We start from the raw sequence: 18,248 nt of genomic DNA on the forward strand, positions 1-18,248 counted from the left end.
TCAAAGCCCAATTACACAATAAAAAGAATAGGCCCAATCTCTCTCTCTCTAAACTCTCGGCCCCTCCTTCTCATTCCTCAAAGAACCGAAGCTCTCTTCTCTTTCTCAAGGCCGACGCTCGGCCTCTTCTTCTCCGGCCATCCAGTCGTCGTCTGCTATCATCGGCGTCAGCTGCCGACGTCTTCGATACCGGCGCCCTCTCCTCCTTCTTCTTTCCTCACGCAGAATCCAATCGAGCCCTAGTTTCATCTCTGGATTCGCCGCCCCTGGAATCTCCGGCGAGGCTGGCGTCGCTGCCTTTGAAATTGATGAGGTTGACGCCGTTCTTCCCCCTATCTCGATCTTCTCAAGTACAGCTTCGCGGTCGGCCCTGTCTTCCTCTCGATTGAGCGAAACCGCCGCCGCTGCTGTTGAAGAAATCCCCAAACTCAGCGAGGGTCGCCGTTCAACATCGCCTTCCCTTCCTGAAGACTCGCCGTCATCCTGTGTCGTCGTCAGAGCTCCTTTATCTCGACGAACAGGGCAGCCGCTCTGAGTCTTCAGAAGCACCGATGGTCTGTCGCCCCTGGTTCGACGCCATCGCGCTTGCCTTGGCCGGTATCATTGTCTGCCGTCGGAGGAAGGCTCTTCCGCCTCAACGAACAAGCAGTCAGCCTCCGGCTGATTCCGAATTTCTCATCGACGAAGGTTCGGTTCCATCTCTCGGTATAAAAGCAAAAGTAGCAAGCTATGGTTCTTTCTTTCTAGTTCGATTAACTGTGATTCTCTTGGTTCCTATTTATCGATTATGCAATAGATTGAAGCTAGGCATCCTGGTTTTGCTATTGTCATAAGAACTCTCATCATTGTCTCATGTGAGAAAAGTAAATACATATGAACTGATTTCTGTGCTTGTGACTTTGCTAAGTCCATAACATATACTCATCTATACATTTTGTATTTCTACTTAAATCATTCTTGTTGGATGAAATGCAAATGGAATTCGAACGAGCTGAGCTTAGTAAAATACCTTGCAAAATGTTATATGTTTGAGGCTGTTGTTGAATGAATTGGAACTGAAAATTGGTGTTGTTGTTTCAGTAATTGCAGGTTAAATCATGGAAGAAGATGGAGAAGTTTAAGCCAAAGCTTACCTCCTTTGAAGTCGGCAGCAGTAAATGAAGTCTTTCTTTTCTTTTGGTGAAGTTTTTAGTGTAGAATGGGAGTGGTATGAAGGAAGTTTGCTGCTGAATTATTAAAGGAGTGAATTTGGTAGCTAATCTTGAATATCTAGTCCTCTATGCCATGTGAAAGCCTTGAGAGAGAATAGGTAAAGTTGTGGCTGATTGACAGCTTGCTTGTTCCCACACGCATGCCTTTCCTTTTCTTTTCTTGTTGCTGCCGTAATAATAGGAATGTAGGGAGTAGACTAGGAATTGAGTGATGTTTGTAATAGATAGTGTAGAGTTGCGGCTGATTGTAAAGTTTGAAAAGTTGTGGTGTGACTAATAAAATCCTTCAGTATCTTGATAAAGCGGTATCTGATATTAATCCCGTGTCTTGCTAATATAGCGTATCTGTAATACTAATCCCGGGTTTTGTTAATAATACTAAATACTCTAATAATTCTCGTATTTCGATAGCTGACTTTTCGTCTATTAATATCGTGACTCGTAGAATCAATCTAAATTAATTCCATAGATTTAATTCACTTCACAATTCGGAGTAAACTCACGACTCAAGTAATAAAGTTAAATAAATAGAAATAATATTTCTATTGCAAATAAAATAATAACTTGACTTCGCTAAGTCAATTATCATTCTAAAATAAATCATTGACTACTCAATAATTCAATCGTGGTCATCTCAGGTAATGACATCTAATTCAGAACTCTGAGCTGAATTAACTGAATATTAATCACTGGATTAAATCAACTGAAAGATGTAAAAATATTTATTGCTCTTAATCATAAAATAAAATAGCGGGCTACTACACCAGGTGTACATCATGTTGCATCTTCATTTAGACCCTAATTCGTATTCTGATCCGAACTTATATCTTAATCCAAATTTTATAAATAACATTATTTTGAGTGCGGGTCACCCGATTGCATGGACGGAGCCAGGAATTAAGTTCGGGGGCTAGAATTTTTTTTAGGCATTCCGTATATTTAAGACATTTTTTTACTAAAATACGAGCATAATAGTAATAATAACGAACTATATTTTTATAGATTATATAGTTTCAATATATTACAAATTAATTTCAATCCATTACAAATTTTATTTTGAACATTTCGTAAATTTTAGATATTTTTTATTAAAAGACAAGTATAATCTAAATAATAAACAATTTTTTTTGGGCATTTCATACATTTTCTATTAAAAGACAAGTATAATAATAATAATAGTAATAATAATAATGAACAATATTTTTATAGATTATATAATTTTAAATAACACGATTATCCTTAAGTTAGGTATATGAGTTAATATAACAAACAAATCAACTTTTGTATAACAAAGTTCTTTTATAATAGGTATAGACATATATCTTCAAAAATAAATTATGTATATAAAAAAAATTCTCAAAATTTGGGAGGAGGCAACCCCCCTGACCCCTTGACTCCGACCCTGCCCGATTGTGCGGTACACTCGATTGTACTCAAATTTTTATTAATGGTGACACTTATCACAGGAAACATCATTGAGTTACTGCTCAACCAACAAATTAATTAATGTGTTAATTGTACTAATCAGAAAAAGTAGCCCAGAGAAGCGATACATCTTGAAGCTGAAGATCACCTACGCTTTATCTGAAAAGCATTTAAAACCTGAATTCATTATTTCAGTCAAATTTTAAATAAAAAATAAAATCAAAGTAAGAAAACAGTCAAATACCATGATAATAATGTTTTCAATTCATTTTCTTCTCTCAACTCTCTGCTCCCTATTTGTCTGCAAAAGCCCGGCCCAGATCCTAGACTAGGTCGATCTCATCTCTCCAATTTCCTTTTTATTTATTTTTTAAAATATTTTTTGGTCCTAGTGTAATTGAATATGTTCATACAATTAAATTTAATGTCGCTCATTTAGTTTGATCATCATACATATACTAATATATTTGATAGACTTAATACATCAAAATATCCATATTCATATAACAAAAAAAATTAAAATTAAAAAAATACTTCATCCGTCTATGAAATAACTTCATACTTTCTTTTTTGGAACGTCCATAAAAAAAACTTTCTATCTATTTTTGGACTATACATCACCACTTAGAATACTACATTTATTTTACTTTACATTTTCATCATTCTTCATAATAATTACAACACATTTTCACCACTTTCAATATACTCAACAACTTTTTCTTTGCTTTCAATATACTCAATAACTTTTTTTTTAAAACTCGTGTCACACTATTCTAGGAAGTTCTTTCATTGACAGAGGGAGTATTCATTAACATAAAAAAAACACTTAAAAACTAATCAATTTTTTATTAAAGAAGACAATTTTGGTCTCTTTCTCTCTCTCTCTCTCTCTCTCTCTCTCTCTCTCCTTCTCTTTCTACGGGTGATGGCAACAATTAGTCCCCGCTGATGACGGCAATGCTCTCTCGCGACCAGTGCTGCTATACATTTTCCCTCACTCGAGCGAAGACTTGCGAATGTGAATCGAGCAGTGCCACGGCCAAAAATCATCTGCGACGTCTCCAGATTCATGTCGCGGTATAAAATTCAAAGCCACAATGATTCTACCTGCAACCGGCATAACCAGCGCCCGAGGTGTTGGAGAATAATACGATGCTAAATGTCGGTGTAAATCTGCATCGCCTTGGAGGTGATATTGGGGGCGATTTGGCGACAGAGATCCTTGTGATCCTGGCTGAACATGTAAATGAGGTTGTCTCGTCGAAGTGCTTCTTCCCGAAGGGGTAGCCGACGAGGTGGGAGGCGTCAGGGAGGACATCCACTACAAAAAAAATAGAGATTACCGACGGTGATTTACCGTCGGTATTGACAGCACGGCGACCGGTAATGTAGTTGTCGGTGGTGTTACCGGCGACAAATCGCCGTCGGTGATTTCCTCGTCGGTAACGCCATTACCGACGGCGATCGGCCGCCGCCAGCAATTAATGGCGGTGAAGCTGCCGGCATTTCCGCCGTTGAACGGTGGAGAGTTGTCGAAAAATTACCGACGGCAAATGCCGTCGCTAATTAGCGGCGGCGCCACCACCGTGGATAATGTAGACCAGACGACGGTGGCGCACTCGCCGGACTTGGCCGAGGTATTACCGATGGCAAAACGCCGTCGCTAATATTTTTTAATTATTTTTTTAAATTAATTTATTTTATTTTATTTTATTTATTTATTTTATTGTATATCCATAATTTATTTCTGTATTTATACAGTATTGCATAAGTCAGACAAACTTTCCAGTCGGTAACCCATCTTAGTTGTGCTCTAAGTCGAGCACACTTAACCTTGAAGTTCTTTTCGAGTGGTCACCAGTACAGAACACTCGTATTATTGATATATCTAGTACTTATTAATTCATTTAAAGTTTACTTCAATATACAATATCATATATATTCATAACTGTTAGGTCCGGAGGGTTTCGAATAGGTGTATGGGGGGAGGGGGGAAATACACCTATAGGCTATTTTTCAAAACGAAACTTGAAACACAAACTGACACAACCTTTTCAGTTAAATAAGTTTAGTAAAGTTTAGGTTGATGACTAATACTGAATACTTTTCAGTAAGGAGTTATCAGTTAAGTCTGAGACTTTAACTGATACACGTAAAGCTTCAGTTAAGTTTGTTGAACAGAGAGATGTTATGAATCTTACTGACTATCCGAAAATTAATCAGTTAGACTAATGACACATGCGGCATAAAAATTTTCTTTCGAGATTAATCACGTTGTCAGAAATTAAGTTTCTATTTGCAGTTAATCAGTTTTCAGTTGGAGAAGGTTTGAACACAAGTCAGAAGGTAAAAATTGAAAGCTGTAAACAATACAGATATTTTTACGTGGTTCGGAAAATACTTCCTACATCCATGGTCAGTCGATCATACTGACAAACTTCACTGGACACGTGCTTACGGGTGCACAACAAACCTAGACAACTGAAGATCCTATCTTCAATACCAACACACCTGGTTAGATTTCTCACTCTTAGCGCACACTGGGCACTAAGATCTCTTCACAGACAGAGCACTGGTCTGAACTCCTTTACAACTCAAACTCTCAATTCGGTCAGTTGAATAGAGATTCGAAAACTTGCCAACTAGATTACAAAGAACAAGTTCTCTGCAATCAGTTATACCTAGGCTTTGGATATACAATATTTGCCTAAGTTCTAAGAGAATGTATGTAATCAGCAGTGACTAATTTTTGACTTTGTGATTCTGTTCTTCGATTCAAACTTTGGAATGGCTTTGAATGCCGAGTGACGAATTTGGCAGCGTTTCAACTTATGTAGTTGAATCGGTGAAGATTGAAGTGATTCTCGAGCTCTATTTATAAGAGACGTCTTGAATAAATCCGTTGGCTGAAATGGTCTTCAAGAATTCTTCCGTAGAGAGTAATTTGAACTTGGGCTGAGGCTTCAATCTTCGAGGATCCTTATTTGGTAAGAACGACTATTGAGGAGCAGGAGAAAGGACATCTCTGAAAAGGTAATCAACAAAAAGGAAGGGCCTCTGTAGAGAAATGATGATCCTGAGATCTCTGCATTTAATGCGGCTGTACTTCTGGAGTGCGTGGCTTCCTTTAAACTTTAGAGGTTCAGTCCGAGGAAGAATGTCTAACTGATACTTGACTTTAGTATCAATTAGCTGAGTCCACGTGGCTAATACTAAGTAATCAGTCGTAACTGATTCTTGGACTGGTCAGTCAAATATCAGTATTTGACTCTGCCTTTCATCGTTACAACAATCGGCTACTTCAGTCTTCAGTCCTTCGATCTTCAGTCTTCAGAACAGAACTAAACTAGAAAAAGAACTCTAACACTTGAGTTCGAACAGTTCTAGTCTATTACACAAGAAACCTATTGATTTTGGTATCATCAAAACTAGGATTAGGATATTTCATTAAGTTCCCAACAATAACCTTAGAATATGTCGAGATGATATCCAAAAAATGTTGTTAATTACGGATTGGGCTCGTTTCCGTACTTATTTTTATGTCGAAAAAATATTTATTTATTTATTTATTTATTTATTATTATTATTATTATTATTATTATTATTATTATTATTATTATTATTATTATTATTATTATTATTATTATTATTATTATTATCAATCTAGTTTATACACCATAAGTATTTTATCAATCTAGTATGAATCTTGAATTCTTACTAGGAATATTGTCTTAGATTAGTGATGAGTGAATCACTAATCAAATTAACATTCTTAAGTTATACTTATAAGTTTCTTACAAAGAATCTTGAATTCTTAGTAATAATATTAGATTAGTGATGATTGATGAGTGAATCACTAATCAAATTAATATTTCTTAAGTTATAATTATAAGTTTCTTACTAAAAATCTAGAATTTTTAGTAATAATATTAGATTAGCGATGATTGATGAGTGAATCACTAATCAAATTAACAATCTTAAATTATAATTATAAGATTCTTATTAAGAATCTTGAATTCTTAGGTAATATCTTACATTAGTGATGAGTGATGAGTGATGAGTAAATCACTAATCAAATTAACATTTTTAAGTTATAATTATAAGATTCTTACAACGAATCTTGAATTCTTGGTAATAATCTTAGATTAGTGATGAGTGATGAGTGAATCACTAATCAAATTAACATTCTTAAGTTATAATTATAAGTTTCTTACTAAGAATCTTGAATTCTTAGTAATAAAATTAGATTAGTGATGATTGATGAGTGAATCACTAATCAAATTAACATTCTTAAGTTATAATTATAAGATTCTTACTAAGAATCTTGAATTCTTAGTAATAATCTTAGATTAGTGATGATTGATGAGTGAATCACTAATCAAATTAACATTCTTAAGTTATAATTATAAGTTTCTTACTAAGAATCTTGAATTCTTAGTAATAATATTAGATTAGTACTAATGATTGATGAGTGAATCACTAATCAAATTAACATTCTTAAGTTATAATTATAAGATTCTTACTAAGAATCTTGAATTCTTAAGTAATATCTTACATTAGTGATGAGTGATGAGTCAATCACTAATCAAATTAACATTCTTAAGTTATAATTATAAGATTCTTACTAAGAATCTTGAATTCTTAGCAATAATCTTAGATTAGTGATGAGTGATGAGTGAATCACTAATCAAATTAACATTCTTAAGTTATAATTATAAGATTCTTACTAAGAATCTTGAATTCTTAAGTAATATCTTACATTAGTGATGAGTGAATCACTAATCAAATTAACATTCTTAAGTTATAATTATAAGATTCTTACTAAGAATCTTGAATTCTTACGTAATTTCTTACATTAGTGATGAGTGATGAGTGATGAGTAAATCACTAATCAAATTAACATTTTTAAGTTATAGTTATAAGATTCTTAATAAGATGTGTATATTGACGTATGAATCAGATGATTTGTTTGATGATACATTAATCTATGTTGGATAACTACTTAAACTCTTGGCTTGTTTTATTAGCTAGACTTCTTTATTAATGAAGTTTCATATTTTCTGATAGTCTGGTTGAAAATTGATGTTGTGACACATATTGCTAAAAGAGGTCATTATCTGACATTTATTAAACATGAATTTGAAGAATTTGATTTAAGTAAACGAAACTTTTGAGGTGAATAATCAATGTTTAAATTTTCAATTGTATTTCAATATATATTTAATATTAATATTTTTGTATTATTATCTTTGACCAACTTATTAGATGATAAATGAAAAAATAAAATTAAAATGAACCAAAAAAAAAAAAAATCTAAACAAAGCTGAAAAAGATAAAATAAATTACGCCGTCAGTAATTTTGGCCGGACGGCAGTGGTGCTATCGCCGGATGTCACCGACGGTGGTAATTAGCTGCGGCCACATGCCGCCGGTAAATAGCGACGGCAATTGACGTGGGTAATAAATAAATATTATTAAATTAATTAATAATAAATATAAAATAATATATATTTAAATTAGCGACATCACAACCACCGCTAATTAGCGGCAACTGTTTTGCCGTCGGTAATGCGCCGGTAATAGGCAAAAGACGGGTCGACGTTTTTGCCGCCGCCGTGCCGTCTGTAATTGCTGGTGACGGCGCCGCCATCTCTATTCACACATCTTTTTGTAGTGATCAACGTAGATCTTGTGTGAGAGGTCAGAGGTGTAGACGTAGAGGATGTAGCAGTCGATGATGTAGTTGTCGGAGATCCCTAGCGAGGTGGATTTGGCGTAGGTAGATTGGCGGTTCCAAAATTTGGTGGGATCGACGACGAGGGGGATGTAGTTGCCGATGAAGGGAAGGACTCGAGGCAAGCTGGGGAGGAACCAGTACTTCATGGGATGAGTTCGTGTTGTTAATGTTCTTGAATTTACAACTAGTCGATGAATTCACAACTGAATCGCTAGTGTTGGTTGTGAATTCGAATTTAAAAGTTCGAATTCACAACTAGTTGTCTTGGCTGTGAATTCTGATTTTAAAAATATAATTCACAACTCAAATATAGATTGGTTGTGAATTCAAATTTTAATTTAAAGCTACAATCACAACTATAGATAGTCTTGGTTGTGGATTCGAGTTTCAAAATTAGAATTCATAACTCGAAATAGATTGGTTGTGAATATGAGTTTTAAGGCTACAATTCACAATTAGGAATAGTTTTGGTTGTGAATTCGAGTTTTAAATTAGAATTCACAACTCAAAAATAGATTGGTTGTGAATGTGGGTTTTAAAGCTACAAACACAATTTTGACTAGTTTTGGTTGTGAATTCTAGTTTTAAAACTAGAATTTACAACTCAAGAATATATTGATTGTGAATTAAATTCACAACTATGAATAGTCTTAGTTGTGAATTCGAGTTTTAAAGCTAGAATTGACAACTATGAATAGTATTGGTTATGAATTTGAGCTCAAAAAATAGAATTCACAACTAAAAAATTAGTGGATAATTTTTAGGGTTAATTGCTTGTAATATACTGAACTTTCATCAAATTCTAGTTTGACATACAAACTTTAAAAAGATATTGTGGTATAAACTAAACTTTCATCAGATTCTGATTTTGTATACAAACTTTAAAATGTAGCGTGGTAATTTACCACATTCTGATTTTGCATACAAATTAACTTTAAAATGTAGTATGATCATTACCGAACTATTGATTTAAATATGATTTTGCTACGAATTGAGATTTCGGTCAAATTTTATACTCACATGGCTAGCTGAATAATTGACGCAACATAATCGACGAGGGAATAAAATGACATTTGTGATGACACATCGCAACCACTATTCAAAATTATGCAAAATCAGATTATTCGACTACCCATGTCAATAGTAATTTGGTTGGAATTTCGATTGGTAGCAAAATCAGATTAAATCAATAGTTCGATAATTACGACACTACTTTTTAAACTTTGTATGCAAAATCATAATTTTAGGAAAGTTCAGTAATTACAACGTTACCTTTTAAAGTTTTTAGGCTACTTTCAAAGTTAGTATGCAAAATCATATTTGATGAAAGTTCAGTAATTACTATACTACGTTTTAAAGTTTGTATGCAAAACCAGAATTTGGAGAAAGTTCGGTATTTTACAGACAATTAAGCCTAATTTTTAAGTTTTTTAAGTTGACAACAAAGCGCAGCTCAATTGGTAAGACGCTTCCCTTCTAACCAATGAGTTGGAGGTTCGAGTCACCATGAGAGAAAATGAAGAACCATTATCGATCCTTTTTACTAGGAAAAAAAATCCCTAATTTTAAGTTTTTTATGTGAAGGATAAAATGGTAAATATGGCCAAATTTAAGTTTTTTTTATCTTAGTGAATATGTTTTGTTTTTACTATTTTAATTTGGATATTTTGTCCACTCTTTATTATTTTGATATTTTTTTTATTTTAATTTTAACATGCTATTTTCTGCATACGTCCCTATACTTGGAAAAAAAAAAGACTAAAAAGAAGTGTTCTTCTTGTAAATTTTATTTCCCTTTATTTTATTTTATTTTCAATTTCCTCTCTCTATATATAGCCAGTCAAACTCAAGGCTTTCCAAGATTTGTTGCCACCCTCAGAGAGCTGTTTAGCAACAAATTTTATCTTGTTGAATCCCAATTTCAAAATTTTGTAATTAAAAAAACATGTTGGTGATGATGGGTATAGCGGGAGGGCTTTGGATGATGATGAACGTTGTTGTTGTGGTGGTAGTAGTGGTTTCATCTTTGGCGACGATTCTGTACCATTTTTGGCCTTTGGTGGTGGTGAAGAATGTTCCTCGAGGATCCTTCGGGTGGCCGTTTCTCGGAGAAACCCTCTCCTTTTTAAAGCCTCACTCCTCCTCCTCTATTGGGGCCTTTTTGCAAAACCATTGCTCTAGGCAAGTTCATAAACATGCTCTCACATGATTGTGTCTTTCTTTGTGTGTGTGTGTGTTTTCTTCATAAAGCTGCCATCACTCACTTTTTCAACCCACATTTCACATGCTCACTCACCTAGAGAGTGTGTTAAAAAAGAAAAAGAAAAAGAAAAAGAGGTGTTGATGATTCATTATTTGCAGGTATGGGAAAGTGTTCAAATCCCATCTCTTCTTCTCTCCCACGATTGTTTCATGCGACCAAGAGCTGAATTACTACATACTACAAAACGAAGACAAACTGTTCCAATGCAGCTATCCTAAGCCGATTCATGGGATTTTGGGTAAGAATTCCATGTTAGTAGTTGTTGGTGAGACGCACAAGAGGCTAAGGAACGTCGCCGTTTCACTCGTGACTTCGATGAAGTCGAAACCGGAGTTCTTGAACGACATCGAGAGGACTGCTACGCAGATTCTTGATTCGTGGAAGGACAAGAACCAAGTCCTCTTTTGTGAGGAAGCTAGGAAGGTATGTGTCGTCTCGGGTTTTCGATGAGCGTGTGACAGATACCTATGATACTCTAATATCTTCGTATTCTTTTTTTCTTTTTATTGCAGTACACATTCAATGTGATAGTGAAGCAAGTGCTAGGTTTATCAGAAGATGAGCCACAAACAAAGGAAATTCTTCAAGATTTTCTCACGTTCATGAAAGGCCTCATTTCTCTGCCTATCTACATTCCTGGGACTCCATATGCAAGAGCTGTTCAGGTTCTTAAATTTTCTATTATACGTATCTAGATTTAGATTTGATCAAATTATTGAGTCCCTAGAATTCCATATATTTATTTTCTATCTCAATAGAAAGGAGATGGGAAAAAATTTATTAATTGCATGTGCTGACCCTTTTTGCCATGACATCTTTACAGGCTAGAATTAGAATATCTTCAACTGTCAAAGCAATCATAGAGGAAAGAAGAAGAAGAAATATTAATGGTTGCAAAAAGAGTGATTTTCTTGAGATTCTTCTATGTGTAGATACCTTATCCCAAGATGAAAAAGTTAGCTTTGTGTTGGATTCTCTACTTGGTGGCTATGAGACCACCTCCCTTCTTATGTCCATGGTCGTGTTTTTTCTCGATCGATCACCCTCAACCGTCCACCAATTAAAGGTAAAATCCGCGACGGTTTTCGAATTTCAATCTCGTATTTTATTTCATTTTTTGGTTTTCGAATTTCGATCTCGTATTTTATTTCATTTTTTAGATGATAGAAGATGCTGCGTACCTTGCTACAGTACCATAATAGAGTGCTTTATTCTTTATTATCAAGAACAAGTCAACACTTTATTTATACTTGTGTTGACGATTAAATTGAAGGATGATAATAATTGGGTGTGGTGATAGTACATTAATTAGTACTTTTATATGAAAACTAGATGGCTTCAAACTAGTCAAAGTTTTTTAACTTTGATTTTTTGCCTGCTGGAATTATGTCCTGATATATGTAATATGTGTGTGTTAGTATTTTAAATATTCTTGTTAAGCTACATTTGTTGTTTGCTGTTGTAGCTAGAACATCAGAAAATAAGAAGCATGAAGACAAAGAATGAATTTCTGAACTGGGAAGATTACAGATTGATGGAATTCACACAAAATGTAAGATATTTTTCCACAATTTATTGTCTATTTAATTAGTGGTAATTTATAATAAAGTATATTCTGTTCTTGGACTACAAGCTGTAGTACTTTTTATATGTACTCTTTCACACTATTTTTTAATAGTTCACTGAGCTCGACATATATTCTTTATATTATCTTGGATTACATGTACATGAAATCGCCAATTTACATATACAAATGATGTGACTGCAGTAACATACAGATTTATATATGTATATATGCAATAAATATGGAGTAATTTGATTGCAGAATGCAACTTTTTGACTGCAATAATAGTGGCAATATTGATATTAAATTTGTGTGGACCTTTCTAAGACAGGTCATAAGTGAAGCTCTGAGATTTGGAAACATTGTTAAATTTGTCCACCGAAAGGCAATCAAAGATGTCAAGTTTAGAGGTACTCCATCCATGATATTTAAATACATGTTATTAATTAGATGGTCCACAAAATTAAGCTATATATCTCGCAATCTTGGACAACCAAAAAAGTGGTTTGTTTGCAATTATTACTCATGTCATGTATATACATACTTTTCCTATCTGTACATGTATGTAGATGGTATTGGTGAGTTGATGATGTTTATTTTGGGGCAGATTATATAATTCCAGCAGGTTGGAAGGTCCTACCTGTTTTCTCTGCAGTTCATCTCGACCCCTCTATCCATGCAGATGCTCTTCACTTTGATCCCTCCAGATGGCAGGTATATACATATATATAAGGGGGCTTCAGCACCCTTAACCATTAAGAAAACTTTATGTTTGATAAGCCTTATATGTTTGGATAACTAAATAATTTGGGGTTATGTATGCGTTTGGTATCCCGGATTATTAATCAAGAGGATTCGGGATAAAGCTAAACCCCTCTCTTATTTCACTATTCTTCTTTAAAAACAACCTCCACCTCACCCTTAAGATAAATTAATCTTAACTCTACAGTAACTATTTATTGTACTCCCTCTGTCCCGTTTATCTTGAGACCTTTTTTTTGGCATGAAAATTAAGAAAATAGTGTATTGTGTGTAGGTGAAAAAGTGAAAAAGTGAATACAAAGTAAAACTTGCCAAATAAAAAAAAATATCTCAAGATAGGTGGGACGTCTAAAATGACAATTGTCTCAAGATAGGTGGGAGGAATGGAGTATTATTTATCTTACTTTTATTAATCAACTCATAACCATTCCAAACATAAATACCAAACAAGTGTTTAATATTTTGCAATAAATTTTTGAAATTTAGTTTCAGAAACTATTTTCCTGCACCCGCCCTTGGCCATCAAATATAAAAGAATAAGAATAATGAAAATACTACATGTGGATCTAGAAAATTGGCCTTAGAATGATATGATAGCTAATAAATTTGTACCTACGCTGTATATGCGTGCTGACTTAGTGGTAGGTTGGTTAATCTTCGAGATCAAAGATTTTGAATTTGAGTAATACGTCACACATTTTTTCTCAAAATACTCGTTTCTCCTAAAAAAAATGTACCTGCAATAAGTAAACAATTACAATATTAGTAGTCAATTGAAAGGAATTACGATTTCTAGCTATAAATCCACATACTGAATTGTCATATCATACTATATTATAGTATATATTAAAAAAAGAAAGAGGTATGATTTGGGTTGGTTGAATATGCAGAAACAAGATCAAACATGCAAGAAATTTACTCCATTTGGCGGAGGGTCGAGGTGTTGCCCAGGTTTCGAACTAGCAAAAGTTGAGGTCGCCTTTTTCCTCCACCATCTCGTTCAAACATATAGGTAATCGATCCATCAGGTTATTAATTTTATTGCAAAATATTACATATATAGTTTAATTAGTTATTTAAAGGTGGTTGAAATTGGAGTATGCATGCAGATGGGATGTGGGAGAGGGCGAAGAAACGGTGGCGTATCCATACGTCGAGTTTGCAAGAGAACTGAAGATGAATGTGCATCGTTTGTGAAGTTAATTATTTATTATATATACATCTATAATTAGGATGCGTTGATCGAGTTTGTAATTTCCTTGTATACGTATGAGTCATAGCTCTTCTTCTACTATATGCAATCTCCAACCCCTTCAATAGTAATCATAGGTTTAATTTCCTAGTACATATACAATACAATCAAAGAGTTTTTCTTTTTCTTTTTCTGGTCATAATCCAGATATCTGAGTCCAATTAATTTTTGGGAGATGGTGACTTTGAATATAATTTCCTTCTGGATGAGGACTGCTTTTTCTTTTTCCTTTTAGGTCAAATCAAACATAAAAATATAGTAGAAAACTTGGTTTTTCTTGAAACAAAAGAGGAAAGATAATTTTTATTTTTCGTTTTTTCTTCGTCATGATTACTGACATTGGCCAATTCAAAATTAGAATTATTGTCGCTCTACATATTTTTTTATTTTTTTTTTGAGGTAGAAGACAGAAATTTTATTCACGAATCGTGTGATTCGATAATATCCCTAAACCATCTAGGGAAATTTTTAATGCAACAAACGGACTCGAAACAAGATGTAGCAAATTGAGCGAGGCTATGGACTGCCTTATTGGCAAGTGTACACACATGTGACACGTGTAAATAAGTAGATTCTCATTAGCTTTACTCAAATTATCAGTTGATAAAAATTGTTCTTCATCCTCTGCATTCGCCATATAAGCATGGAATCTAAACTCGTAGCAATACCATTATTTCATGGACCATGGGCTTCATTTTCTTAGCAACAGCCACCATATATGATAATAATAGCAGATAATTTTGAGCAGTGTATAGCTTAGCTCCTCATCACTTTGCAAACACAATTCATACTCCTCTCCTTCTCCTTCGTTCCATTAAACTCACCAATACTCACGGTGTTGCTCTTCAAATTTCATTCAATGTATTCAATACTTCACTTTTCAATTTAATTTCTTATCTACGAGGGCTCAAAAATTCATCTCAATTTATTATTTTCAACTGCATCACCAGCATCAAAATTAAATAATATTTTTTTAAAAATTTAATGCTTCTCACATGAACAAAACTAGTGAATTATAAATATTGTGTGTGTGTTGATCTAGTGATAGGAAGTTAATATCCAAGACTTGGGGTACTGAGTTCGAGCCTCCATCGCACCATCTTTAAAAATTTCTTTATAAATATTCTGTGCAACTTGTGAGATTTAAAATAATGTCTCTCTTTCTCTCTGTCCAACTCTTTCAAAAATATCTTGTGTTTTTTCAGGTGATTCATTTTAACCAGAAAGTCAGAAACTAATATAAACTCCTACCATCTATATATGATATAAATATATCGGATGAATTTTTTTCCATCAATTTTTCCTACTATTTTTTTTTTGGTCTATTTTAATTCTTTTCAAAAGATCATTAACTTTAATTCATAAAAAAAATATTCAATATGAATGTTAAATTAAGGACTACAAAAAGATCTTTAATTCAATGTAAACATTATAAAAATAAATTTGAAACGCATAAATTATGATAACTTAAAGTGTCAAATTTAATAATTTTTCTCTTTCATTTATTTATAACGTTGAACATTATACTCTTTCTCATTTTATTTTCGTCCGTTGGTGCAAAAAAAAAGTAGATGTCATTTTTTTTCCTTTCAAAGAAAAAAAGTTTACATCATTGTTTGATTATAATTATTTTAAATTTAAATACTTTTAAATTATAGTAGTTTTTAAAGGAATTAAGGAGAAGGAAATTTATATTAATTTGAATATAAATTTATAAATAAAAAATTACTCATTTTTTTCCTTCTCTCTGAGGTTTTATGAGGCCTGACCCTTAGTTTGATTTTGTTATATTGATGATTTAGTGTTATTTGCTCAAAATGAGATTGACTTAAATCATTTTATTTATAATAATAATAATAATAATAATAATAATAATAATAATAATAATAATAATAATAAATATTTAACTATTATTATACAATACTCATTAAATTTAATATTATAATCCCTAAGTCAACAAGATTGTTATTATACGCTAATTTAAATCAAATACTAATATTTAAATTAATATTTTTTTTGTTATCAATTAATATAACTCATAAATAATACTCTCTCCGTCCACGAAAGAACTTCCTAGGAGGGAGTGAATATGCAATTTAATTAGAGCTATATGGATAAAATAGTTATTTATTAATATTTAATATTATTTATTAAATAAGGGGCCTATAAATAGAAAACTAGAGGCTACAAATAAAATCACCTCATGTCTAATTGCTAGCCTATTTTATTGTTATTAAACTTCGGTCCTTTGAGTTAGGCCCAACTAGCTTATATATTTTGACTTTTGAAGTCGAATAATTAGCACATGCAATGCAACTCTTGTATCACACGGCTGGCAACAAAAATTAGACAATAAAATTTAGCAACAATTGGGATTAAAAGTCTTGATATTGCAAGAAAACAATATTTAAAATTTTCTCTTCATTTATATGACACAAATCATGATAATTTTACTACTCTCAGCTAAGGGTGAGCATTCGTTTTTCGGTTTGATTTTTGCTAAAACTAAACTAAATCAAATTTATAATTGGTTTTTCAAAAAAACAATCAAATCAAATCGAAAAAAAGAATAGTCCAAAAAAAATGTAAAAAAAAATGAAAAATCGAAGAAAGAAAATGAAAAATGAGAAAAATAAAATAAAATTAATATAATATGAAAATTATACATATATACATATTTTAATACTCGTTCCAACTACCAAAAATAGTGTTTATAATGATAATTAATTGTATTGTGAGTAGAGAATAAGGTCCACCATGTAATAGATAATTTCTAAAAATAAAAATGAACTAATTTTTGTAGACATCCAAAAATGACATAAATGGACTATTTTTTGTGGACGGGGGAGTATAAAAATTACTCCCTCCATCCCAGCTTTTAATATCCATTTGAGATTGACACAGGTTTTAATAAAGAGGTGAGTTATGAGTGGAATAAAGGTTCCATTTTTTATGTGAGTGTTAAAATAATTAAAGTAGAGCAAATGATCCCACCTACTTTTACTAAAAATAGAAATAGATACTAAAATGTGAGAAGACTAAAAAATAAAAGTTGGATACGCTGGGACGAATGAAGTATATATCAATATGTATATATAGGGGAAGACTAAAATAAAAATCAAAGTTAGACTATAAAATAGAAGCCATTTTCAGCCCTTGGATCATCAAGATCTACGGTTAATTCATCACCTTGTTTGAATAATTCATGGTCCAGAGTTCGAATTCCATAGGTAGCAAAAAAATTTAATTTTCGTAATTCATACATTTACACAGCGGATTCATGGGTGTTCTACATATAATTCATATATTTTAATTAGTTTATAGTCTAAGAGGAGTTTTCTGAATAGCCCTCCCCTATATATATATTATTAAATAAATATAATTCGATTTTCGATTTTATTCGATTTTTACAAAATTAAACTGAATTGAATCGAAAAATCGAATAAACCAAACTAAATCGAAAAACTGAAAGAAAGAAAAAAAAATCAAATCGAATCATATTTCAAAAATCGATTCAATTATTCAATTTCGATTATTTTGCTCACCTTCTCCACTCTCCTTGTCTAGACAAACTCTCAAATAAATCTTCATTATCTTTTCTACAAAACTACTTTCCCACTCTGTCCTTTGCTGCCGTTGATACTTATTTTTTATTCAAGATTATGTTTAAGATCTTTTATGTCTCCTTTATCTGCATCATTGTGCTTCGTCTTCAAATCCATCTACATATGGCCTCCACGTGTTAAGGAAAATTAAATATGTAGTACTAAATTTTGCTTATGAAAAACATGCTATGATTTAGCATTTATAGAAAACTATGTGGTAGATTTTAAAATTTGTCGGGTGATCCACACGCATACATTAGTAGATGCTGTGCATGAAGCTAGTTTTCAATTATAACCAAACAATTTTTTTGTTAAACCTTAAATTAGGGAAAATCTTTTTGTTTTTTGTTTTTTTGTAAGTATAGCAACATTGTTAGTATATATACACTATTTCATGCTCTCCATATTTACACCCTCAAGTCTCTAGCA

At 32.6% G+C, this 18,248-nt stretch overlaps 1 protein-coding gene across 1 annotated transcript; it reads left to right on the forward strand.

The window, feature by feature from the left end:
- The first annotated feature begins 10,215 nt into the window (after positions 1 to 10,215).
- LOC131012201 (cytochrome P450 724B1-like) lies at positions 10,216 to 14,423 on the forward strand. Its single transcript, XM_057940108.1, has 9 exons — positions 10,216 to 10,554; positions 10,735 to 11,059; positions 11,149 to 11,301; positions 11,460 to 11,702; positions 12,102 to 12,188; positions 12,532 to 12,610; positions 12,808 to 12,914; positions 13,853 to 13,974; positions 14,072 to 14,423. Exons 1-9 carry the CDS (start codon positions 10,319 to 10,321, stop codon positions 14,157 to 14,159), a joined length of 1,440 nt encoding a protein of 479 aa, XP_057796091.1. The 5' UTR covers positions 10,216 to 10,318; the 3' UTR covers positions 14,160 to 14,423.
- The last annotated feature ends 3,825 nt before the right edge of the window (positions 14,424 to 18,248 follow it).

The sequence above is a fragment of the Salvia miltiorrhiza genome, chromosome 2, assembly GCF_028751815.1.
Source record: "Salvia miltiorrhiza cultivar Shanhuang (shh) chromosome 2, IMPLAD_Smil_shh, whole genome shotgun sequence".
Taxonomy (NCBI): Eukaryota; Viridiplantae; Streptophyta; class Magnoliopsida; order Lamiales; family Lamiaceae; genus Salvia; species Salvia miltiorrhiza.